The sequence below is a fragment of the Hyla sarda genome, chromosome 2 (genome assembly GCF_029499605.1).
Source record: "Hyla sarda isolate aHylSar1 chromosome 2, aHylSar1.hap1, whole genome shotgun sequence".
NCBI classification, from domain to species: Eukaryota; Metazoa; Chordata; class Amphibia; order Anura; family Hylidae; genus Hyla; species Hyla sarda.
The window spans coordinates 466,994,128-467,021,668 of NC_079190.1; the positions used below are offsets into that span (position 1 = coordinate 466,994,128).

General features: G+C 43.4%; 1 protein-coding gene across 1 annotated transcript in view; it reads left to right on the forward strand.

The window, feature by feature from the left end:
- Positions 1-759: 759 nt before the first annotated feature.
- Positions 760-27,541, forward strand: part of JAM2 (junctional adhesion molecule 2) — a 120,403-nt gene continuing 93,621 nt past the window's right edge. Inside the window, exon 1 of the mRNA XM_056559439.1 lies at positions 760-935. Within this exon, the coding sequence (XP_056415414.1) occupies positions 884-935 (52 nt within the window). The 5' untranslated portion in view covers positions 760-883. The remainder of the gene's footprint in view (positions 936-27,541) is intronic.

A 27,541-nucleotide genomic window follows, 5' to 3' on the forward strand; every position in this document is an offset into this window, starting at 1 on the left:
TGATCAGGAGTACGTGCATGTAATGGGGGAGAAACGGGAGTGAACTTTCCTGTTTCTGCCCCTGCGTTTTTAAAGTTAACGTGGGGGCTGCCTCAGAAAGTTAACAGGGACATCCTTCTGTCCCGAAAAGATTTTCCGGGACACAGGGATGTCCAGAATGTGATGGGGGCCCCCTGCGGGGCTTGATTAGGCATATGCTGAGCAGCCGGTAGGAGAGATGGGGGCACTAGGCAATTGCCTGGTTTGCCCCGCCCTAACGCCTGCCCTGCGCCAATCATCGGGTACTGAGCAGAGTTCACTCCGTGCACCAGATGACCAGGGTGCCGCACCGGATATCGCAGCGTGACCCCCTCAATCTAACATCTTATCCACTATCTTTTAAATAGGGGATACAATGTTTTCAGCGGAGAACCCCTTAAAGCAAAGCTTGCTGAATGGAATTCTGGCAGAATGAAAATCCACAGCATGTGTGAACATCCCCTTATGTCTCTGTACAACTTTTGCCATTGTGACAAATTTTTTGTGAGTTTTTTATTTTTCTTATTTTTTTTTTTACACAGCCACATTGAGGATCCTTAATGTGGCTGTGTAAAAAAAAATAAAAATAAAAAAATCACAATGGCACAAGCTGCCTGTAACTTTTTTTTTTTTTTCCAAGCCCCAGCTGACTGACACTTGTGGAATCTTCTGCGCTGTAGGTGAATAGAAGCAGCTGTAGAGGGCGCTGCGGAGCCGCATTCCCGGTGCTTCCTATTCATCCAGCTCAGACCTCCCCGTTAGAAGCAGCAGTACTTGTGTGTTGGTCGCATTGACTCTCAGTAGTGGCTCCTGTCCTGGATCTGAACTCTCTGCTCTTCTGTCCTCACTTATTCCTCTGCACAAGATGTGGCTCCCTGCTTGGCTCCTATTCCTGGGACACTTTGTTGCTGTTTGCTGTAAGTTTTTTTTTTGGAGGGGCTTCCCTCTCTGTTTTGCAGGGCTTTCTTTTAGTTTTGAGTTCTGAACAGGTCCCTCTCTGCTTTGTGTTCCTAGCATTGTCCTGGGTGGGGGGTGGTGGTGAGGGTGGGGGCAGCTGGAGGAGAGCAGAGACCACAACATCCTCTCCTAGGAGAATAACACAGCACAGACCTTGTTACATTGTATCACCTTTCCCTTGTGCTGCTGGAATATGGAAATATTTGTATCATCTCCAAATAATCTCCCTTCCTATTGTATTATGCTGACTTTTGTCCTTGTGTGTGGCGTCACTATGGTAATAAATGCATGCCAGGCTCTGCAGTGCCCAGGATCAGAGAGGGGGGTTGGATAGGATTCGCTGGCAGAAAAGGAGTTAATACAACATGGATTTTATTTTGTCTTTTTTTATATTATTATTATTATTAGGCCTGGGCAACTTTTGCTCAAGTCTGAGATAAGTTGTAGTGTTACCCTAAGTGGTCTTCAACCTGCGGATCTCCAGATGTTGCAAAACTACAACTCCCAGCATGCCCGGACAGCCGTTGGCTGTCCGGGCATGCTGGGAGTTGTAGTTTTGCAACATCTGGAGGTCCGCAGGTTGAAGACCACCAGCAAAATATATTAGCAGTGGTATGATAGACATCACACAGGGTTAAAAAAAATAATAATAATAAGCTTTATATCTGGATTTGTGAACTTCATGATGTGACTTTTGTGCAACTTCGTACCTATTGGGGTAGAATACGGTCTAGACCAGTGGTCAACAAACGATGAACTCCAGCTGTTGCAAAACTACAACTCCTAGCATGCCAACAGCTGTAGTTTTTTTTTTTAGTTTTGCAACAGCTGGAGGTCCACAGTTTGGAGACCTTGGATCTGTATACTCTTTGATCCTTTATTATCCAAACCTGATGACTACAAATGTATTGCAGGGATTCTATCACTATGACCTATGAAGCCAACGCGTGCCGAAACTCCTAGGTCAGTTTGTTCTGCAGAATTATAGTGTCGCCATATAGTGCCATCATACAGAGATATTCCCTACTGTATAAAGGCTGTCAGAGCATGAAGGGGGTTGTAGTACTGCAACAGCTGGAGAGCCACAAGTTGGGGGATACGAGTATAGAGCATAAGCCCTATAGAGAGGTTAGGGGGTCACTGCTTTATACAGTAGGAAATATCTCTGTATGGTGACACTATAATTCTGTAGTAACAAGACATCTAGGGATTCTGTGGTGCGGTATGTTCACACGCACTATTTATGCTTTTTAGTCAACGATAAAATTTGCAGCATAAAATCCGCAGCATAAAATCTGCATCCTATAAAGTACATGTGGACACAGACTTCTACGAATACAGCATAAGGGTGCATTCACATGTGCGTATTTTGTGCTGCAGATTTGCTTCAGCAGATTTTGCTTCCCATTGAAGTTAATGGGCAGCAAAATCTGCAGCAGCAAATCTTCAGCAGATCTGCAGCTAAAATACGCATGTGTGAACACACCCTAAGGGTAGGTTTACATGTGCTATATAGGATGTGGTTTTCATGCAGCAAATCATTAACTTTTCAGCATAAAATCAGCATCCAATACAGTACAGGTGAACATACCCTAATACAGTATTCCTAGAGGTCTGTGTTCACATGTACTATATACGCTGCAAATTCTATCCTTGATTTACTAGCATAAAATCTGCAGCATATGTAGTACATGTAAATACAACTTCTAGAAATACTGTGTTTTGGTATGTGTTCACCTGTACTACATGTGCTACATATTTTATGCTGCAGATTTTATGCTGATAAAATAGGCATCATATATAATACATGTGAACATACCCTCATCGCGCTGTACAACTTGGAACTCATAGGGATTCTCAATGTGGCTGTGTGTAAAAAAAAAAAAAAATAATAAATAAAAGTGTTTCATCTACTGCATTTTCTTCCTTATAAATGAGGCTGGGTTCATATCACGTTTTTTGCCATGCCGTGTGGCCAAAAAAAAACAAAAAAAAAAAAACGGATGGAACAGTATGGGGAAAAAGTAAACTGTATACTGTTTTTAAAAGTGCATACAGTTCCGTCCGTTTTTATATACAAAAAAAACCATAAGTTTTTGATAATTTTGTCCATTTTTAATGGGAGGGGTGTTGGGTGGGGACTTTAGGATGCAAATGTGCATGTGCAAAGTAAAAACCGTATACTGTTTCCCATATGGAACCGTATACGTGTGCGTTTCCCATTGACGTCCATGTTAAAAAAAAACGTATGCAGTTGCAGTGCGGTTTTTAAACAGAGTCAAAACGGTGGTTGACCACGATTTTGTCTCTGGTTTAAAAACCGTACTGCAACTGCATACATTTTTTTTTAAACATGGACGTCAATGGGAAACGCACACGTATACGGTTCCATATGGGAAACAGTATACGGTTTTTACTTTGCACATGCGCATTTGCATCCTAAAGTCCCCACCCAACCCATTAAAATTGGACAAAATTTTCAAAAACGTATTTATTTTTTTATAAAAACGGACGGAACTGTATGCACTTTAAAAAAAAAAAAACAGTATACGGTTTAAAAACGCATACAGTTTACTTTTCCCCATACTGGTTTTTTTTTGCCATGCGGTTTTCTTTAGAAAAACTGAATGAAAACAGTATGGCAAAAACGTGATGTGAACCCAGGTTCATATGATGTGAGGCTTAAAGGGGTATTCCAGGCCAAAACTTTTTTTATATATATCACCTGGCACAGATTTGTAAATTACTTCTATTAAAAAATCTTAATCCTTCCAATAGTTATTAGCTTCTGAAGTTGAGTTGCTGTTTTCTGTCTAACTGCTCTCTGATGACTCACGTCCCGGGAGCTGTGCAGTTCCTATGGGGATATTCTCCCATCATGCACAGCTCCTGGGACGTGACATCATAATTGAGCAGTTAGACAGAAAACTTCAGAAGCTAATAACTATTGGAAGGATTAAGATTTTTTAATAGAAGTAATTTACAAATCTGTTTAACTTTCCGGAGCCAGTTGAGATATATATATATATATAATATATATATATATATATATATATATATATATATATATATATATATATATATATAAAAGGTTTTGCCTGGAATACCCCTTTTAATATTGAAGATTTTTTATTTATTTATAGGGCATAAAGAAAAAAAAGATTTTTTATTTATTTATTCATTGGGCAAATAGAAAAAAACTATAAAAAATGTGTATTTATATTTTCTTATTGAGTCCCACTTAACATTTGGCGCCAACATTTTGGGGCTTTATTTTTTCTTTTTTTTTTTAACGCAGTATCCGTTTTCAGCTATTTTGGACCCACTGTTCAAACTACTGATCCAACTATTACATGTGTCCTATCACGAACTTAACATCAAACTTTTTTTTTTTTTTTTTTTTTTGTTTCGGGCTGATCCTGGGAATGTGCTAGACCGTCAGGGAAGGGGTTAAAGGCTCCAGCTGGTCCATTACATTAAGTGCCTGGTTGTATATTGACGGGCGTCCTGATTTATTACTTGGGCGATAAAGCAAAGTGTTGGCTATAACAGTTTTTTTTTTTTTTTTTAGTATCCAGTGAATTCGATTGGATTGCGAAAATATGTTATTTCTGTAGAAATTCAGCCTAGGAGAGTCTGGCAGGGGAACGGTGCCCGGAGCGGTCAGCGCCAGCTTAGCTTGGCACATGCCTTTATTCTGAGCTGCTGAAACATCGCACATTTTTTAATTACGGTATTTTTTTTTTTATACTCTAGTCCCGGATATTTAGTGCACTTCCAGTAAACTCACTTATTCCACAGCCGCTCCCCCCCCCCCCCCCCTGGTGATAAACCTTAAGCTGGCTCACATGGAGAAAAGCCGGGACTGATACATTGTAACGAAATCATCAGGGTCACAAGAAACAGCCTGATAAACTGGCACAGGGCCGCACTTTCCGATAGGGAAACGGGGGAAGTATGCAGTATGCCGAGCGAGTGCGATGCCAGAAGAAGTGTTTCCAAACTAGTGTGCCTCCAGCTGTTGCAAAACTACAACTCCCAGCATGCCCGGACAGCCGCTGGCTGTCCGGGCATGCTGGGAGTTGTAGTTTTGCAACAGCTAGAGGCATGTTGGTTGGGGTACGCTGCCATAGAGGGAGTTTTAGCAAAATGGATGGAAAAAGAAAGCTGTTACCCATAGCAACAGATCAGAACAAGGAGATTTAGAATCTACTCAGTTGTTATGGGCAACGGCTCCATTTTTATCTTTGCACTTTTGATACATCTCCCCCAATGGTCAGAGAGAGGGGGTATTGGCCATATGGGTAAAGCCATATATATATATATATATATATATATATATATATATATATATATATACTCAAAAAAATAAAGGGAAGACTTAAACAACACAATGTAACTCCAAGTCAATGACACTTCTGTGAAATCACACTGTCCACTCAGGAAGCAACACTGATTGACAATCAATTTCACATGCTGTTGTGCAAATGGAGCAGACAACAGGTGGAAATTATAGGCAATTAGCAAGACCCCCCCAATAAAGGAGTGGTTCTGCAGGTGGTGACCACAGACTACTTCTTGTTTCCTATGCTTCCTGGCTGATGTTTTGGTCACTTTTAAATGCTGGCGGTGCTTTCACTCTAGTGGTAGCATGAGACGGAGTCTACAACCCACACAAGTGATTCAGGTAGTGCAGCTCATCCAGGATGGCACATCAATGCGAGCTGTGGCAAGAAGGTTTGCTGTGTCTGTCAACGTAGTGTCCAGAGCATGGAGGCGCTACCAGGAGACAGGCCAGTACATCAGGAGATGTGGAGGAGGGCAACAACCTAGCAGCAGGACCGCTACCTTCGCCTTTGTGCAAGGAGGAGCGGGAGGAGCACTGCCAGAGCCCTGCAAAATGACCTCCAGCAGGCCACAAATGTGCATGTGTCCACTCAAACAGTCAGAAACAGACTCCGTGAGGGTGGCATAAGGGCCCAACATCCACAGGTGGGGGTTGTGCTTACAAACCAACACCATGCAGGACATTTGGTATTTGCCAGAGAACACTAAGATTGGCAAATTCGCCACTGGCACCCTGTGCTCTTCACAGATGAAAGCAGAGTCTGGAGACGCCGAGGAGAACGTTCTGCTGCCTGCAACATCCTCAAGCATGACTGGTTTGGCGGTGGGTCAATAATGGTGTCGGGTGGCATTTCTTTGGGGGGCCGCACAGCCCTCCATGCACTTGCCAGAGGTAGCCTGACTGCCATTAGGTACCGAGATGAGATCCTCAGACCCCTTGTGAGACCATATGCTGGTTTGGTTGGCCCTGGGTTCCTCTTAATGCAAGACAATGCTAGACCTCATGCGGCTGGAGTGTGTCAGCAGTTCCTGCAAGTGGAAGGCATTGATGCTATGGAGTGGCTCGCCCGTTCCCCAGACCTGAATCCGATTGAGCACATCTGGGACATCATGTATCGCTCCATCCTCTATGGGAGGGGGCGTGATGGCTAGAACATAGCCATCACGCCTCCTCCTATAGACGTGAATGGAGGGAGCCGGCACCGCCAGTCATCGGGCACGGAGCGGAGTTTGCTCCGTGCACTGAATGACAGGGGTGCTGCAGCGGAGATCTCAGGGGTCCGCAGTGGTGGGACCCCCACGATCTAACATCTTATACCCTATCCTTTGAATAGGGGATAAGATGTTACCAGTGGAGTACCCCTTTTCAGCCGTATTGTACTTTGCTGCAGATTTTCAGCTTATTTGTCCAGAGGAAAAGTTTCTGGTTGCTATGGGCAACTCAACCAGATTGTTCTTTCATTTTGATGAGGCCTTGTTAAAAATGAAAGAAGCGATCTGATTGGTTGCTATGGGCAACTCAGCAACTTCTTCTCTGGACAGGTTTTGATCACCCCCATTGTTTTTTACTGCTTTTTCTGTAGCTTATTTTCTCTTGGTAACTCAATGATAAATGGCAAAATCGCCAGTGTAAACGGACCCTTAGGCTGGAAAAAACAGCATACCAATCGCATTATTTAGGACCAAAAACACTGCAGCCAGATGTTAGCTGGGAGTCAAAAACACCAGATCCACATGATTTATAAAAACCTGTGTAGAGGAAGAAAGGTGCAGCTGCCCATAGCAACCAATCAGATCGCTTCTTTAATTTCTCAGGGGCATTTTTTAAAAAGTGAAAGAAGCAATCTGGTTGCTATGGGCAACTGGTGAACTTTTTTTGGGCACAGGCTTTGATAAATCTCCCCTGTAGAATTCTGTAGGTGGGGGAAAAAGCCCGAAAAAAACGAATACAGTATAGGCATTTATTCTGATGTTTGATTCTCCCCCCAACGCCCCCCAATACTAATGGAAAAAACGGCGGGGATAAAGGTAAAGGCCAAGGATAAAAGGCCTACTCTAAGGCTATGTTCACATGGGCAATGTCCACACAGAAAATTTCTGTGTGGGCATTGCTCCAACATCGAGCACCGGCAGAACATGCTGGCGCTACGACCGTTCAGAAATGCTGCGTCATCTGCTGTGAAAATTCCACCGTGTGCACAGTGCAGCAGAATCCCATTGATATCAATAGGACTGCAGAATTTCCGCATTAGAATTCTGCACGGAAATTCCATCGTGTGGACATGGCCTAATACACATTGGGGGGGGGGGGGGGACACACCACAAAAACTGCATCTTGGGAGTAAATTTATTTGGCAGTTTTTGTGGTGTGTGTTTTTTATTTTTTTTGCCAGCATCAGGCTGTTTCCACAAGTTTATTTTTTATGTTTTTTTGTCTTGCCATTTTTTGGACCTGGAAAAAAACTGCCCTCTCATTTTGTATGCCCAAGATGCAGTTCTTGAGGCTTTTTTATTTATTTATTTATTTTTGAATAATGGGTTTTAGTCTTGGCGTTTTTTTTTCTTAGATTTTTTTTTCTCCTACGTTTTCATCATGTAACTCAATGATTTCTATTGAAGAAAAGAGGGGGAGCAGTGCACCAGAAAATTTGGCAATTTCTATGGTGTTTTTTTTTTTTTTTTTTTTTTTTTTTGCCTGTCGTTGGAAAAACTCCTTTATGGCAGAGATATAGTACAGTGCGATGTAACAGCAAAACAATGACGCACATGAAGCCATGATCACTGGCCACCATACAGTTGTCTGCAGCGTTCTCCCTCTCATGTGTGATCCTAAATATGCTGTTTGGCTGTTTGGAAATGTGACCCCCACCCCCCCCAGCTTTACACCGTCTGCAGGATTCCAATCCATGGAATGATACAGTCCCAAATCATTACCAGACGCACCGCACATGTCCCAGCCTCACATTCTGCAATGGTAGAAACAACTGCTCCGCGCGCAATTGTCCCATTGTCACCTTCTGTATCTTAACCATTTGAGGAATGTGGAATGCTGAGCGTTTCACATGTGGTTTGTCTGGTTCCAAACTGGAGGTAAATACTGTATGTGACCGAGGACGCAGTAAAGGGGGAGAGCGGTCATTTATTTATAACCAGCCTCACGCTGTACACCCATGACAAGGCATTTCTACATATACAGTATATATGGGGCACAGATACATTGTACATGTACTATTTACCTCAATAGACCCAAATACTTCCATATTGTGCCTACACAATACTGCCAGTCAGTGCCCAAATTATAGTCGTACAATTAAACGGGCACTCTCATTACATCAAATTTTTGCTATTGCACTCCTTATGGTAAATAAAAAATCTTTCTAATGCACTTTGTTTAAAAAAATAAATAAATAAATGAAGTTTTCTATGTTTTATTTGTGTTTAAAAAAGGTGTCCCTAGATGTCTCCCTACTTGTCCAGAGCACATTTCCCCCTACCTTTTGCACAGACTTTGGATGCCTGCTGGCCTGGCAGTGTCCAAAATTAGGAAATGCTGAGGGGGATGTGTGCAGCCTTATCCAATCATAGCTCATCTCACACTGTTCACTGCTCTGGGCTGTGTGTAGCAGAGTGAGGGAGGAAGTTCTCCCCTGTATGGCTTCAGATGATGTCACGCCTGCTGGGGAATGCCCCTTCCCAGTCTGTGAATCTGACTGAGCAGAAAATACAGAGCAATATCAAGGTAGAAAACTAACAAATAATAAAATAAAGGCAGAGGGTGGTTTATCATGATGGGGGCAGTGAACTGGGAGGATTATAACATTTAACAAGATAATGAGAGGTACACTTAAAAGGTGTATTCCAGTCTAGGATATGCCATCACTTCTTTATGATTAGTGATAAAAAATACAGATGTTTGAAAACTACAACTCCTAGCATGTCCTGGCAGTCTGCATTCAGTTCAAGGGTGTGTGTATCATAAAGGCAGACCATGTCAGTGTCACTTCTATGGGTCCCCTGGGAGAGAGGGGCCCCGTCCTGGTTGGTCGTTTTCTTTTTTTGCTACTGGTAGGAAACTCTGCAGAACTCTTCTCTCCAGAAAGCTGCATTGTCAGCAAATAAAGGGAGCGGGTATTGATCTAGGGGTCATGGAAAGCAAAGGGAAATACCTTTCTGCTACAGATGCTATAATAGGAGGCCCTTTTTTAATATTTCCTGTGGGTAGGGTTGCCCCCTTTCTTGCAAAAAAAAAAATTGCCGGCCATGCTAATTTGCATAATTAATTATACATGCATAACATCACAGGATACACATATGCAGGGGAAATGCTGTCCTATTCTGACCCCTATAACTTTTTTATTTCTCATTTTATATGGGCCTGTATGAGGGCCCATTTTTTGCGTCCCGATCTGTAGTTTAGAACAGTACCATTTTTGTTTTGATGGCTTTTTTTTTTTTTTTTTATTAAATTCAGGAGTTGCAGTTATTTACTAACTACAACTCCCAGCATGCCCTGATACAGCCTGTGGCTCAGCAGCTGCCCTAAACGAAAATTACAACTCCCAGCATGTTGGACTATATAGTAGTATATAGCATAGGCCAGTGTTTTCCAACCAGGAATGCCTCCAGCTGTTGCAAAACTACAACTCCCAGCATGTTGGACTACATCATAGTATATAGCATAGGCCAGTGTTTTCCAACCAGGAATGCCTCCAGCTGTTGCAAAACTGCAACTCCCAGCATGTTGGACTACATCGTAGTATATAGCATAGGTCAGTGTTTTCCAACCAGGAATGCCTCCAGCTGTTGCAAAACTGCAACTCCCAGCATGTTGGACTACATCGTAGTATATAGTATAGGTCAGTGTTTTCCAACCAGGAATGCCTCCAGCTGTTGCAAAACTACAACTCCCAGCATGTTGGACTACATCGTAGTATATAGCATAGGCCAGTGTTTTCCAACCAGGAATGCCTCCAGCTGTTGCAAAACTACAACTCCCAGCATGTTGGACTACATCATAGTATATAGCATAGGCCAGTGTTTTCCAACCAGGAATGCCTCCAGCTGTTGCAAAACTACAACTCCCAGCATGTTGGACTACATCGTAGTATATAGCATAGGCCAGTGTTTTCCAACCAGGAATGCCTCCAGCTGTTGCAAAACTGCAACTCCCAGCATGTTGGACTACATCGTAGTATATAGTATAGGTCAGTGTTTTCCAACCAGGAATGCCTCCAGCTGTTGCAAAACTACAACTCCCAGCATGTTGGACTACATCGTAGTATATAGCATAGGTCAGTGTTTTCCAACCAGGAATGCCTACAGCTGTTGCAAAACTGCAACTCCCAGCATGTTGGACTACATCGTAGTATATAGTATAGGTCAGTGTTTTCCAACCAGGAATGCCTACAGCTGTTGCAAAACTGCAATTCCCAGCATGCCCGGACAGCCGTTGGCTGTCCGGGCATGCTGGGAGTTGTAGTTTTGCAAGAGCTGGAGGTGCTCGGGTTGGGAAACACTGGTATAGTATATGGTGCAACATTCCGAGAGTCGGAGGATTGTTTGGATAAATATCGGCCATTGCGTTGCCGGTATTTTTAATAGAAAAATACCGTCAGGTTGGTCAAAATACCGGCCGTGCCAGTAAAATTCCGGGCCAGGTGACAACCCAAGCTGTGGAGCCCCCTTTCTATTATGGATGTCACTGCTTTTATATGAGGTTTATTATAACGGATAGGATTTCGGCAATGCCTTCTTGCCGTTCTCTAGTGCTGACTTCATGGATGTTGCTACTGACTGTAGTATAACTTTATTGTGATCTGGTGAGATGCTGTGTATGCCGTATCAGAGGATCGGCCGGCAGCTCGGCCTCCATGCTTTACACTGCAACTTTGTTTGTATTGGTCTAGTTGGACGTCGCTACGTGGAGAGTGGGTTTATGAATTATAATAAAGATGCAGGAAGAGATTTATTAAAACCTGTCCAGAGGAAGAGTTGCTGAGTTGCCCATAGCAACCAATCAGATGGCTTCTTTCATTTTGCAGAGGCCTTGTTAAAAATGAAAGAAGCGATCTGATTGGTTGCTATGGGCAACTCAGCAACTTTTCCTCTGGACAGGTTTTGATAAATCTCCTCTTCTGTTTATAAACTACAAGCAAATAAACCGCTACTGGGTCTTGTACTAGTACAGGGCTTTGTGTACAACAGCATGAATTCCCTATAGACCTGTATGGCTCCATTATAAAGCTCCATATAATTTCCTAGAAGCATATTAAAAGGGGTACTCCGTTGGTAAACATTTTTTTTTTTTTTTTTTTTTTAAATCAACTGGTGCCAGAAAGTTAAACAGATTTGTAATTGACTTCTATATAAAAATCTTAACCCTTCCAGTACTTATCAGCTGCTGTATGCTCCAGAGGAAGTTCTTTTCTTTTTGAATTTCCTTTCTGTCTGACCACAGTGCTCTCTGCTGACGCCTCTGTCCATTTTTGGAACTGTCCAGAGTAGGAGCAAATGCCCATAGCAAACCTATCCTGCTCCGGACAGTTCCTAAAATGGACAGAGGTGTCAGCAGAGAGCACTGTGATCAGACAGAAAAGAAATCCAAAAAGAAAAGAACTTCCTCTGTAGTATATAGCAACTGATAAGTAATGGAAGGATTAAGATTTTTAAACAGAAGTACTTTACAAATCTGTTTAACTTTCTGGCACCAACAAAAGTTTGCCACCGGAGTACCCCTTTAACATCCTAATATACAGCTATGTCAGTCAATCTGTTCTGGCCATTGGGATGCAGGGAACAAAAACAAAACAAAAAACACCTTTGAAGAATTGGGAAGTATCACACAGGACAATAGATTTTGTATGTGTGTAGTATTAATCCGTTCTGGTCATTAGACTTGGGGTTGGGTCGTGATTTGTGGCCATAATACAGACACAAAACTGCAACCGTATTAGGCTAGGTTCACACTGTGGAATTTCTGGGCCTAATTTCTGCCGGAGATCGAGTTGGCAGCACTAGGACCGCGTGGACTACATTGCCGTCCCCATAGATGGCAATGCATTTCTGAGCAGATCTCCCAAAAGATCCACCCAGAAATGCATTGCAGTCTATGGGAGCAGCAATGCAGTGTGCTCGGTCCTAGCGCCGCCTGCTCATTCTCCGGCAGAAATTCTGCAGTGTGAACCTAGCTAGCCTTAGGCTAGGTTTAGACTACGGAATTTCCGCCTGCAATTCCTCTTTGAAATTGCAGGCAGAAATTCCGCTTGGTAAAATGTATAGTGTAGTGAATGGGTTTCCGTTCACAAATTCACACTGCGGAATTTGTGAAAGGAAAATCCGCTTGGAAATTTCCGCCTGAAGAAAGGGGTTGCTCTTTCTTCAGGCGGAAATCCGCACGGAACACATTGCTGTCTATTGGAGACTGCAGTGTCCGCGCGGTCCTAGCACCGACTGATTCAGTCAGCGCTGGCCACACTCGGAATCTCCGGGCGGAAATGTTCTGCCCGGAGATTCCGTAGTCTGAACCTAGCCTTAGGTGAAACCTACAGAACTCAGATAACCCTATGTTGTGTTTACCTGCAGATGAACAGATCAAACCTAATGCTATCAGCGACAAACTCAACCTTGCTACATTGAGGGAGATTTATCATAGCGTACCCTACCCTACTCTATTTTTTTTTTTTTTTTTTACAGCCATTTTTTCTGTCTAACTTTTTCCATTGCGTGTAATTTATCATAAGTGTGTACTGTAGATGATGAATTCCCCGCCGCTTTGCACTGACGGGAAAAGCTCTAGCTCACGAGGTTTTGTACGTGTACTTTTGGTCGGCTTACTTTAGCGCCTGGAAATTGGGGTTTGCGACTTTTAGACTTATTCTAAAAGTCGCATATGATAAATAAAGGTGCACTTCATGTTTAAACCGGTAATGGGTGTACTGCTAGTCAAAAACATAGGAAACGTCTGCTACAAAAGTCGCACAAATGTCGCTAATGTTACATGACTGCGCCATCACAGCGCCAATGATAGACGGAAAATAACGTCTGTATTGAATGATAAATCTCCACCATTGGCCCTCATTTACTATTCTAAACCCGACTTGTTTTGTTGGGTTTTTTTTTGCGCATCTTTGTCTGCGACATGTCTGCGACATGATGCGACATTTTTTCCCGACGGACTCGATGTGGATTCTCCCAAACCCGAAAAAGGGGCGTAACCCGACATTTCTGAGCTTTCCCACGTATTTATAAAGGTTTCCAAACCGAATATGTTGAATTGTTGTGGATTTTTTCCCGACAACTCAGAGGAGTTGGAAACCAAAACCAACAAAACCCACGTGCGACAAACAAGATGCGACATAATAATAAATACCAGGGGAAAAAAGCAGTCGGGTAAGAAAGCAAGATAGACTTACAACCCGAAGTAAATGAGGGCCATTGTGTATACAGTAATTTCATGCCATGTGTTAAAGGCACGTTCGCCATTGTTCTGCACAGTCATAGAAGTAGAACAATGAAAATGATGACAGTGCAACATTTTTCAGATGACAGAACCCCATGGCACCCAACAGACCCTCATTGACTATAATCGGGTCCATCTGCTTTCATCATGGCGTCCAGATTTTTGCTGGAATCTGTGACGTAAGCTCCAAGCAGAACCTCAGACACAGGTAGGAACAGGGAATAATAATAAATAATAAATGATAAATAATAATAAATAATAAATGAATCCGGTTCTTGACCATAATAAGTGTCTAAAATGCATTAATAGTTACTGGTTGCCCCGGCCTCTACGTTATCCTGTCCCCTCTTCAGATACCAGGAGGAGATGCTTTAAATTCCTCTGAATTAGTTAGACATTTTTGGGGATAGTAGGGGGGGCGGTTGTGTTTTTATAGCTACTATTTGCAAACAGATGTCTTGCCGGCCTGTCAGACCAAAGAAGCCTGACACTTCTAGAGGACAGGTGGCTGCCCGTGGAGGTTCAGTCTCCTCAGCGTTCCCATGTCCAGCGTGTGGCACATACCAGAGAACCAGCGACCACCTCTAGATGACTAAATGCTGCCAGATCGTGTGCTGCTGTGGACCGCAAAAATGCTGTACCAAAATTTAGGAGTGATAGAAAAATCACACGGTTGTGTTGTGAAACATATGATCTATACGAGCAGCTATCTAGGGGGGCTGTATAGTTTAATGGTAATAAATCTTTAGTACCTAGGTCGGTGTTTCCCAACCAGGGCGCCTCCAGATGTTGCAAAACTACAACTCCCAGCATGCCTGGACAGCCTTCGGCTGTCCAGGCATGCTGGGAGTTGTAGTTTTGCAACACCTGAAGGCACTTGGGTTGGGAAACACCGACCTAGGGAATGTTTTAAACCTCACATGTACATTGTATTGGCATCACATCGTGGCACTAAAAAAAAGACATTTACCACATTATCCGCCTCCTATATATTTTGCTGGAGTAATATGAAACAATACGTTTAGGATAAGAGTGGGCCTTTTCTTTGGATGGGTCATATTCTACATGGTTAAATATATATATATATGTGTGTGTGTGTGAACAAAGCAGTCGTCCAGCTCCCAAGATGCAATTAAAAGAAGTATTCTTTATTGATCCATCAGATAGGATTCACACACAGAAGCGCCTGACGCGTTTTGCACGGAACGTGCTTAATCGTAACGTACAGTCTACGATTAAGCACGTTCCGTGCGAAACGCGTCAGACGCTTCTGTGTGTGAATCCTATCTGATGGATCAATAAAGAATACTTCTTTTAATTGCATCTTGGGAGCTGGACGACTGCTTTGTTCACACACACACATATATATATATATATATATATATATATATATATATATATAGATAGATATAGTTAACCATGTAGAATATGACCCATCCAAAGAAAAGGCCCACTCTTATCCTAAATAGGAGGCGGATAATGTGGTAAATATCTTTTTTTTTAGTGCCACGATGTCTTGGGAGCTGGACGACTGCTTTGTTCACATTCCGTGTTTGGCCGAGGGCGGGACCGGCACGTCCGTGCTCAGCTGATGCATGTTCCCTAATAGGTGGTGAGCGGAACCAGTATCTTCTACAAACATATATACATACACACACTGGTTTTACATAAAGCGTAACTGCAATGATGGTCCAGTGGTAGGATACGTGCTTAAAGGGATATTCCAGGAATAAACTTTTTATATATATATATATATATATATATATATATATATATATATATCTCAACTGGCTCCAGAAAGTTAAACAGATTTGTAAATTACTTCTATTAAAAAATCTTAATCCTTTCAGTACTTATGAGCTTCTGAAGTGAAGGTTGTTCTTTTCTGTCTAAATCCTCTCTGATGGCACGTGTCTCGGGAAATGCCCAGTTTAGAAGCAAATCCCCATAGCAAACCTCTTCTAAACTGGGCGTTTCCCGAGACAGGTGTCATCAGAGAGGATTTAGACAGAAAAGAACAACCTTATCTTCAGAAGCTCATAAGTACTGAAAGGATTAAGATTTTTTAATAGAAGTAATTTACAAATCTGTTTAACTTTCTGGAGCCAGTTGATATATATAAAAAAAAGTTTTTTTCCTGGAATACCCCTTTAAATGGGCACTGTCATTATAACAAATTTTTGCTATTGCACTCCTTATGGTAAATAAATCTTTCTAATGTACTTTATTAAAAAAAAAATTATGTTTTTAAAAAAGCTGTCTCCCTACTTGTTCGAAGCACATCCCCCCCCATCTCTTGCACAGATTTTGGACTCCTGCTGGCCTGCTAAAAGTTTAAAATCAGGAAATGCAGTCTGGAGTGCTGGGGGGGGGGGGGGGGGGGTGTCAGGTGTGTAGCCTTAGCCAATCATAGCTCATCTCACACAGTTCACTGCTCTGGGCTGTGTGGAGGCCACACACTCTACTGAGCCTCATTGTGACTTGTTTTAAGGACATTACATAAAGTGTGATCAGCCTGTAGTGGGGTTTTCACTTTGATTTTGAGTGTGACTCCATATCCAGACCTCCATGGGTTGGTAAATTTGATTCCCATTGATCATTTTTGTGTGATTTTGTTGTCAGCACATTCAACTATGTAAAGACGAAAGTATTTCGTACGATTAGTTCATTCATTCAGATCTAGGATGTGTTATCTTAGTGTTTATTTTTTCGAGTAGTGTATCATCTGCGCAGCTTCTCCTGCTCTATAACATGATACCTGCAGATTGGACTGCATTTTCAATGTAACAGGTTTCTTTTTAGTGACTTTCCAGCTCTATGGCTTGGTTCACAGGTAGAAAAGAAATCCCGGCACTCACTGTAATCTTCTGCCAAGTGTTACCTGTTTCTTTACACAGTCCTAGTAACAAGTATAGACGCGTTTCGGCCAAAGCCTTACCCAGATATGTCAGTCTGAGTAAGGCTTTGGCCAAAACGCGTCTATTCTTGTTACTAGCACTCTGTAAATAAACACGTAACACTTGGCAGAAGATTACAGTGAGTGCCGGGATTTCTTTTCTACCTGTGTACTGCCTTCCGCGTGCACCACTATGGGACACGAGTGCCGACCCTTTCTTTTGTTTTGCTATGGCATGGGTAATACTGCAAAATCTCTGGCCAGAGATTCCAAGTTTGGCTAGGACCACGCAGATGTTGCCGTCCCCATAGATGGCCCTTTCTTGCAATTTTTTTTTATATATAGGAACATTGACAAGTACCCTGTTTGCTGCAGATTTGATGTTGTGTAACGCCGTGTAACTAAATGACGGAACACACCGTCAAAACCGCAAAAAAACACCGAAGAATGTCCCCCGCTAACAATTTATATAAAAAGAAATTCCTGAAATGTTTCTGGTCTCTCACCTGCCACTCAACAAAAGTGTGTAGTCTTATAAAGAGCAGCTGCTCGTGTCATTCACTGATAGGTATGTAAAGGTTAGGTTCACACAAGCCTAAAAATGACCTCATGGGACCAGCCTAAATATCTGCACCAAAATCCATAACCAAATCTACCCTGAATATTTTGTGGCAGATTTTGGTGTGGCTATAAACTAGAGATTTCGGGGGAGATTTATCAAAACCTGTGCAGAGGCAAAGTTGCCCAGTTGCCCATAGCAACCAATCAGCTTTCTTTTTACTTTCTTAACAAGGCTTATGCAAAATGAAAGAAGCGATCTGATTGGTTGCTATGGGCAACTGGGCAACTTTGCCTCTGCACAGGTTTTGATAAATCTCCCCTTTCATGTTTTGCATGGCAATGAGTGAAATCTGTGGTAAAACTCCACTGCATTGGTGCATTGGGGCAGTGTTCCCCCATTGGGGCATGATGGGAGTTATAGTTTTGCAGTAGCTGGAGAGCATTATTAAATATGGCTTGTTTTGGATTTGATAATCTTCAGCATGACCTAGAATCTGCGGTGTTTTTTTTATTTTATTTTTTTTAAATATAACTCCATTCACCTACATTGTGTAATCCACAACCGTAATTATTTAACAAATACTCAAGGCGTTTTTTTTTATTTATTTATTTTTTTTTTTTAAAATGATTTACATTTTCTGTCAATTTACGGCTCCAATTTTTTTTTTTATTACCTTATTTTTCGCCGTATAAGATGCACTTTTTCTTCCCCAAAACTGGAGGGGAAAAGTTGGTGCGTCTTATACAGCGAATACACACCTATCGGGTCGGACCCGGCGGCCATCAACGGTTGGGATCCGCGGCTAATACAGTATATCACCGATCGCGGTGATGCCCTGTATCAACCCTTCAGATGCGGCGATCAAAGCTGACCGTGGCGTTTGAAGCAAAAGTGACACTAACCCGGCTGTTCAGTCGAGCTGTTCGGGACCGCCGCGGTGAAATCGCGGCGTCCCGAACAGCTTACAGGACATCGGGAGGGACCTTACCTGCCTCATCGGTGTCTGCTCCATGCCGGGATCCTCTGCATGGCCGGCGCTTTCCTTATTCGTCATCACGTCATCGCGCACGCCGTCACGTCATCCAATAGGAGCGGCGTGCATAGCGACGTGATGATGGCGACGTGATGACGGCGACGGAGAGCGTGGATACCGGGGAAGAAGACGTCCGTAGCATCGGGGACACCCCGGGGACGCAGCGACAGCGATGGAGCAACATCCAGGGCAGCGGTGACGGGCACACGTGAGTATTACCTCCTATCCAGTGGTCTTCAACCTGCGGACCTCCAGATGTTGCAAAACTACAGCTCCCAGAATGCCCGGACAGCCAACGGCTGTCCGGGCATGCTGGGAGTTGTAGTTTTGCAACATCTGGAGGACCGCAGGTTGAAGATCACTGTTGGGTGCAGAATCTTTTTTTTCTAGATTTTGCACCTTTAAAATAGGGTGTGTCTTATATGCCGGTGCGTCCTATAGGGCGAAAAATACGGTATTTAATTTTCTGTAAATTTACGGCTCCAGAAAGTCCTTGTTTGCAACTTTCTTTCACACATTTTTCTGCCTCTTACATTCCAAAATATGCGTAATTTGCTGAGAATTAGACTGAAAATAAATTTCAAAACAAAAAGCAAAATAAATTACAAAAGAAAATGTACTAAATGGCTCTTACTAAAAAACCTACAGACATTTTCAGACAATGCCTTAAAAATTGCCTTTTTTGAGGCTGAAAATATGAACTAAAAGAGTGGGCCAAGCCTTATTTTCATAGGTCCCCTTAATAATAAAAAAATGTATTAATAAATAGATAAATAAAATACATAAAAAAAACTTTGTGCATTCTTTTTATTAAACATTTATGACATTTAACAATAGCAAGTAAGTAAATTCAATGTAAAAAATACTTTTCCAACAAAAATAACACTTTTTTTTTTTTTGTAATTTTATTTAATGTATTTATTTATTTTTTTAACTTTTATTAAAGCCCAAACTTTATTCAATAGAAAAACCCACAACATATTATTTACGGTAGTCCGTGGTATATAATGAATAAATGCTGCACTCTTTGTATATTGCCGTGTAGCTCCAGGAAGTCTCAGGAAAGTCATTGTGCATCTTGTCGCCTATGTTTAGTGTCTTTGCTCACAATTCCCAGAATCCGCCCCCCTCGCCCCCCTCTGGTTGTGCCTCTTAACAAGGGGATAAATGAATGATTGGGGCCGGATCTTTTGTATTGTCTCTTTTTAGGCCTGTAAAGGACGGCACTCGGTGGGAATGGGTTTCCCTGGACACTATAGAACATGTCTGTGAAATTTACTGTTTTCTCACTGATCTCCCGCTGTGAATATAGAACAGTACAGTTCTATTCTAATATCCACTGTAACATTATACAGTGATCCCTCAACTTACAATGGCCTCAACATACAATAGATTCAACATACAATGTTTTTTTTCTGGACCATTGTAAGTTGAAACCAGACTCGACATACAATGTACAGACAGTCCAGATCTGTGAAATGTGTCAATGGCCGGAAGAACCGACCAATCAGAATGGGCATTCACTGGTAAAACCCCTGTATTACTGAAGTGCATGCACTGACTGGTGTCTGATAGCGCCCCCTACAGTACACCTAGGTATTACATGTTCTGTACTCTTTACCTGTACCAGGATTACCTGCTCCTTTGGACACCAGGTGAGGGCAGCTCCATTTTACTTTTTTAGGACACTGTGTATACTGTACAGGACCCTGAAGAAGCTCCTGTCCTCTACATAGACCAGTGTTTCCCAAGCAGGGTGTCTCCAGCTGTTGCAAAACTACAACTCCCAGCATGCGGCATGCTGGGAGTTGTAGTTTTGCAACAGCTGGAGACACCCTGCTTGGGAAACACTGACATAGACAGTAGGGATCGACCGATATCGCTTTTTTAGGGCCGATACCGATACCGATAATCGGTGCAGGTTAGGGCCAATAGCCGATAACTTATACCGATATTCCGGTATAAGTTATCGGCTATTTAACCCCCTGCGACACCGCTGCAGATCATTGATTTAAAGCGGGCGCTTTAAATCAATGATCTGCAGTGGCTTTTGCGGGGCCATAGGCCACCGCTGCCGCCACCACCCGCTTCTCTCCCTCTATCTGTCAGGGTGGTCCGGGCCATCCATGCTTCCTTCCTGTAGTGTCCGGGGGCGTTCCGGGTGAAGAGTGAACCGGTCCGGGCGGGCTGTCCTTCTTCTCCGGCGGTCATCTTCTCCACTCCGGGCAGGCTCCGGCCTAGTACGCTGCATAGACTCCGCTGCGCAGTGACACCCGTGCGCAGCGACGCACCTGACGTCACGGCGTAGCGGCGTCTATGCAGTGTACTAGGCCGGAGCCTGCCCTGAGTGGAGAAGATGACCGCCGGAGAAGAAGGACAGCCCGGACCGGTTCACTCTTCACCCGGAACGCCCCCGGACACTATAGGAAGGATAGATGGCCTGGACCACCCCCATTACGGGTAAGTTTAATTTTTTTATTGACTCGGAGGGTGGGGGAGGGGCCCGACCGGTATAGCGGTATGGGCAAAAATCCATACCGGTATACCGCCCAGCATCACGGCGGGTTGGGGGTGCGGTGCGGCGGGTCGGGGGGGTGGCGGTCGCGGTGCGGTGGGGGCGGTGTGGGGGGCGGGGCATTATCGGCTTATCGGCAAGGTAATTGCCGATACCGATAATGCCCAAAATCGTGATTATCGGCCGATAATATCGGCCATACCGATAATCGGTCGATCCCTAATAGACAGTGATTTACAGCTCCCAGCAGATCTTTATTACTTTTATATGTAAGGATTTGCTTTATCTGTATTAGTTATCTACTTGTTTTTCTTTAATCCTCACTTTTTCCTATTTTTGGATGACATTTTGGTGCCTTTAGAACCAATTACCAGGTTTCCATAGAGTTCTGGTCTCAACATACAATGGTTTCAACATACAATGGTCGTCCTGGAACCAATTAATATTGTAACTTGAGGGACCACTGTATATAAAGAGCCAGGCAGAGCTAAGCGATTACCTATATTAATATCTTTCTCTTTGTTAATTCTATTTACATCTGACCGAACATATGATACATGGAGTTTATCAAAGATTTATGTATGTGCCAAAAAAACTGCCCCCAAAAAGTTTTTATAGCTTTTAATTAAATCAATTATGTCTTAATGTCACAGACATTTGTAATGCATTGTCTTCACATAGGGCTGGAATTACTATAGTGAAGGGATAGGATAATGTAAAGGAAAGTGATAATTGGCTCATCTAATTTTACAACTATGTAAATATAATTTCAACCTTGTAAAATTTTTATACTGTTTTACTTTCTACCATAGTAACCGAAATTTCGTTATATCATAATGTACCACAAATAGTCATGTACATGTTGGAACAAAAATACTAAAAATCTCGCAAAAAATTTTTAAAAAATTTGAAAAACTACCTTTCTGGAGCCCTCCCCCCCAAACTAAAAAGTAACATAAACAATGGTGTTCAAACATACATTTAAAGGGGTACTCTGGTGGAAAACATAGATTTATTTATTTTTAATCAGCTGGTGCCAGAAAGTTAAACAGATTTGTAAATTACTTCTATTTAAAAATCTTAACCCTTCCAGTATTTATCAGCTGCTGTATGCTCCAGCATTTGAATTTCTTTTCTGTCTGACCACAGTGCTCTCTGCTGACACCTCTGTCCAGGTCAGGAATTTTCCAGAGCAGGATAGGTTTCCTATGGGGATTTGCTCCTGCTCTGGGCAGTTCCTGACATGGACAGAGGTGTCAGCAGAGAGCACTGTGGTTGTCACGATGCCGGCTGGCAGGTAGTGGATCCTCTGTGCCAGAGAGGGATGGCGAGGACCGCGCTAGTGGACCGGTTCTAAGCCACTACAGGTTTTCACCAGAGCCCGCCGCAAAGCGGGATGGTCTTGCTGCGGCGGTAGTGACCAGGTCGTATCCACTAGCAACGGCTCACCTCTCTGGCTGCTGAAGATGCTGAAGATAGGCGAGGCACAAGGGAGTAGGCAGAAGCAAGGTCGGACGTAGCAGAAGGTCGGGGGCAGGCGGCAAGGATCGTAGTCAGGGGCAACGGCAGGAGGTCAGGAACACGGACTAGGAACAGACAAGGGAACGCTTTCACTAGGCACAAGTGCAACAAGATCCGGCAAGGGAGTGCAAGGGAAGTGACTAGATATAGGGGAGTGCACAGGGGGAGCCAATTAAGCTAATTGGGAAGATTGGGCCAGGCACCATCATTGGTGCACTGGCCCTTTAAATCGCAGAGACCCGGCGCGCGCGCGCCCTAGGGAGCGGGGCCGCGCGCGCCGGGACAGGACCGAGGGAGAGCGAGTCAGGTACGGGGGCCGGGGTGCGCATCGCGAGCGGGCGCTATCCGCATCGCGAATCGCATCCCGGCTGAAGGCGGGACCGCAGCGCACCCGGTCAGTGGATCTGACCGGGGCGCTGCAACAACGAAGATGAGGCGAGCGCTCCGGGGAGGAACGGGGACCCGGAGCGCTCGGCGTAACAGTACCCCCCCCCCCTTGGGTCTCCCCCTCTTCTTGGGGCCAAAGAACCTTAGGAAAAAAAACTCAATTTTTCCGTGATGAGGTCCGATGCACATTAGGAGGGGTTCTGTGTGGAAACGTACGAGACAGTCCAATCTTTTATTGTAAAAACAATAGATGTAGAGGGGTCTGGCGAGACTGGTCACAGGAACGTAGAACCTGTTGATGAGAGAGGCCAAAAAATTTTTTCCTGCAGATCCGGAATCCAAGAAGAGCATAGTAGAGAAGGAGAAGGTAGAGGCTGATATCCGCACAGGCACAGTAAGGCGTGGAGAAGCAGAGTTGACATCAAGAACTGTGTCACCTTTGTGCGGAGTCAGCGTACGTCTTTCCAGGCGGGGAGGACGGATAGGACAATCCTTCAGGAAGTGTTCGGTACCGGCATAGTACAGGCAAAGATTCTCCATGCGGCGTCGTGTCCTCTCTTGAGGTGTCAAGCGAGACCGGTCAACTTGCATAGCCTCCGCGGCGGGAAGCACAGGAACAGATTGCAGAGGACCAGAGGAGAGAGGAGCCGGGGAGAAAAAACGCTTCGTGCGAACAAAGTCCATATCCAGGCGAAGCTCCAGACGCCATCCGGAAGAACGCATGTCAATGCGAGTGGCAAGATGAATGAGTTCATGTAGGTCAGCAGGAGTCTCTCGTGCGGCCAGAACATCTTTAATGTTGCTGGATAGGCCTTTTTTAAAGGTCGCGCAGAGAACCTCACTATTCCAGGACAACTCGTAAGCAAGAGCACGGAACTGAATGGCGTACTCGCCAACGGAAGAAACACCCTGGGCCAGGTTCAGCAGGGCAATCTCGGCTGAAGAAGCTCGGGCAGGTTCCTCAAAGACACTTCGAATTTCCGAGAAGAAGGAGTGTACAGAGGCAGTGACGGGGTCATTGCGGTCCCAGAGCGGTGCGGCCCATGACAGGGCTTTTCCAGACAGAAGGCAGAACACGAAAGCCACCTTAGACCTTTCAGTAGGAAACTGGTCCGACATCATCTCCAAGTGCTGGGAACATTGCGAAAGAAAGCCACGGCAATACTTAGAGTCCCCATCAAATTTGTCCGGCAAGGACAGGCAGAGGCTAGGAGTGGCCACTCGCTGCGGAGGAGGTGCAGGAGCTGGCGGAGGAGAAGATTGCTGGAGAAGTTGCGACTGAAGTTGGTGCGAAATGGTGGACATTTCCGACAGCTGACGGGTTAGAAGGGCGATCTGTCGGGCTTGCTGGGCGGCCACCGTGGTTAGGTCAGCGACAACTGACAGAGGAACTTCAGCGGGATCCATGGCCGGATCTACTGTCACGATGCCGGCTGGCAGGTAGTGGATCCTCTGTGCCAGAGAGGGATGGCGAGGACCGCGCTAGTGGACCGGTTCTAAGCCACTACAGGTTTTCACCAGAGCCCGCCGCAAAGCGGGATGGTCTTGCTGCGGCGGTAGTGACCAGGTCGTATCCACTAGCAATGGCTCACCTCTCTGGCTGCTGAAGATGCTGAAGATAGGCGAGGCACAAGGGAGTAGGCAGAAGCAAGGTCGGACGTAGCAGAAGGTCGGGGGCAGGCGGCAAGGATCGTAGTCAGGGGCAACGGCAGGAGGTCAGGAACACGGACTAGGAACAGACAAGGGAACGCTTTCACTAGGCACAAGTGCAACAAGATCCGGCAAGGGAGTGCAAGGGAAGTGACTAGATATAGGGGAGTGCACAGGGGGAGCCAATTAAGCTAATTGGGAAGATTGGGCCAGGCACCATCATTGGTGCACTGGCCCTTTAAATCGCAGAGACCCGGCGCGCGCGCGCCCTAGGGAGCGGGGCCGCGCGCGCCGGGACAGGACCGAGGGAGAGCGAGTCAGGTACGGGGGCCGGGGTGCGCATCGCGAGCGGGCGCTATCCGCATCGCGAATCGCATCCCGGCTGAAGGCGGGACCGCAGCGCACCCGGTCAGTGGATCTGACCGGGGCGCTGCAACAACGAAGATGAGGCGAGCGCTCCGGGGAGGAACGGGGACCCGGAGCGCTCGGCGTAACAGTGGTCAGACAGAAAAGAAATCCAAAAAGAAAAGAACTTCCTCTGTAGTATATAGCAACTGATAGGTACTGGAAGGATTAAAGGGGGTTATCCAGGAAAAAACTTATATATATATATATATATATATATATATATATATATATATATATATATATATATATATATAATATATATATATATATATTATATCAACTGGTTCCAGAAAGTTAAACAGATTTGTAAATTACTTCTATTAAAAAATCTTAATCCTTTCAGTACTTATGAGCTTCTGAAGTGAAGGTTGTTCTTTTCTGTCTAAGTGCTCTCTGATGACACATGTCTCGGGAAACGCCCAGTTTAGAAGAGGTTTGCTATGGGGATTTGCTTCTAAACTGGGTGGTTCCCGAGACACGTGTCATCAGAGAGCTCTTAGACAGAAAAGAACAACCTTTACTTCAGAAGCTCATAAGTACTGAAAGGATTAAGATTTTTTAATAGAAGTAATTTACAAATCTGTTTAACTTTCTAGAGCCAGTTGATATATAGAGATATATATATATATATATATATATATATATATATATATATGTGTATAAAAAAAAGTTTTTTCCTGGAATACCCCTTTAAGATTTTTAAACAGAAGTAATTTACAAATCTGGTTAACTTTCTGGCACCAGTTGATTTAAAAAAAAAAAGTTTGCCACCGGAGTACCCCTTTAACATCCTAATATACAACTATGTGAGTTAATCTGTTCTGGCCATCGGGATGCAGGGAGCAAAAACAACACAAAAAACACTTTTATTTTTTCTCAAGTCCACTGAGCAGTTTTTGATAATGCCGGTGACAAACAATACGACCATTTATTACAACACCCTGAGTAGTCACTTTACTGAACTTCTAAATTGTGCCCTGTTCTATGTATCATGTATTTTATGATTCAGGACACTGGGAAAGCCTGAGTGGTAATCCTGCTTAATGGACCATTTTCTATGAGATCTAATTCTGTGTTTATCTGTGAGTATATCAATTAACATTTTTTAACTTAATAATCATTAAACTTAATAATTTTGAAACTTATCAGCATAAATGCCCCATCCTTAATGTGATACCATAAATAATAGTCAATGATACAGAGGGGGGGATACAATAGATGTCAGAGATAGAGGATACATAAGATATAGTAGTTATAAGGGAGAAGATATAGTAGAAAGATGATAGATTATTAATTACAGTAGAAATTAGAGAGTAGATAGATATGAGATAGATAGATGATAGATATTAGATAGATATGAGATAGATAGATAGATAGATAGATAGATATGAGAGATAGATAGATATGAAATAGATGATAGATATGAGATATGAGATAGATAGATAGATAGATAGATAGATAGAGAGATATGAGATAGATAGAGATAGATAGATATGTGATGGATAGATAGATATGAGAGAGATAAATAGATATAGATATGAGATAGATATGACATATATAGATATGAGAGAGAGATAGATAAATAGATACTGTAAAAAAAAATACAGTGTATGATATAAAAGAGATGAACAATAGACATGAAATATAGGTTAATATTAGAAAGATAGATTGATAGGAGATACAGTAAATAGATAGTAGGGGATAGTGTACATATTAGAGATAATACATATGAGAAGATAGATATGAGATATAGTAAATAGATGATGATAGTAGATACAGTGTATATTAGATAATAGGTATGAGATACAGTAGATGTGGAATAGATATTAGATAAATAGATATAAGAGAGAATGGTCTCTAGATTATCATTCTATTAATCTTGTGACAAATAAATAATCTCATTGAGGGTCAGGACAGTTCTTGGTATAAACATATATTTTTCCACAAGGAATCCCGTTTTCCATGTGTTTCTTGCCCCAGTACATACTGGTTATTATTATAGAATATCACTTGTGTACAGCGGCATCCCGTCCACGCCAAGTATGTCAGAACCCAACATGCCATGCTGTTCTCATGCTGATATACTGACATTTATATATAGTACCACTGCTACCAATGCCCACAGCAACGTCTATAGATATATATAAATATGAAGTGTATATTTATAACCATTTAGGATTTTCCAAAAAGCTTCCTTGGGATGGGGAAACATTTAAGAAATGTGGTGTGCTCAGGATGTACGGCAGAGGGGGAGCTCTGCACATACATCAGGACAAGCGGTCAGCTGGAGTCCTTTAGGAACATGATGCGGACATGTCAAGATAATTGGGAGTGTAGTTTTATTACAGTCACTTACAGAAGGCAACCGGTTCTGTGGAATTACAATGCAAAAATCCATACATAGGGTGATGGATATACAGTAGGGTTCAAAAAGGGATGGCCAACAAGCTCATAAATCAGGGACTTTTGTAGTTTTGCCATAGTGCGGTCCGCTCTGAGAACCTGTCACCATAAAGATGATGCTGATATAGAGGAGCTGAGTGATATATAGCTTTTTCGGGAAAGATTCTGTACAACTTGTATTTTATTAATTTTAATGGTGTATTCCGGCTATATACATCGTATCCCCTATACAAAGGATACAGGATAAGATGTATGATCGCAGGGGTCCCACCCCCAGAATGTTGGGGACTGCACCGAGATCATGGAGGTCCCCAGCAGCAGGACCCTTGCGATCATACATCTTATCCTCTATCCTTTGGAAAACCCCTTTAATCTCTGCTCATTGT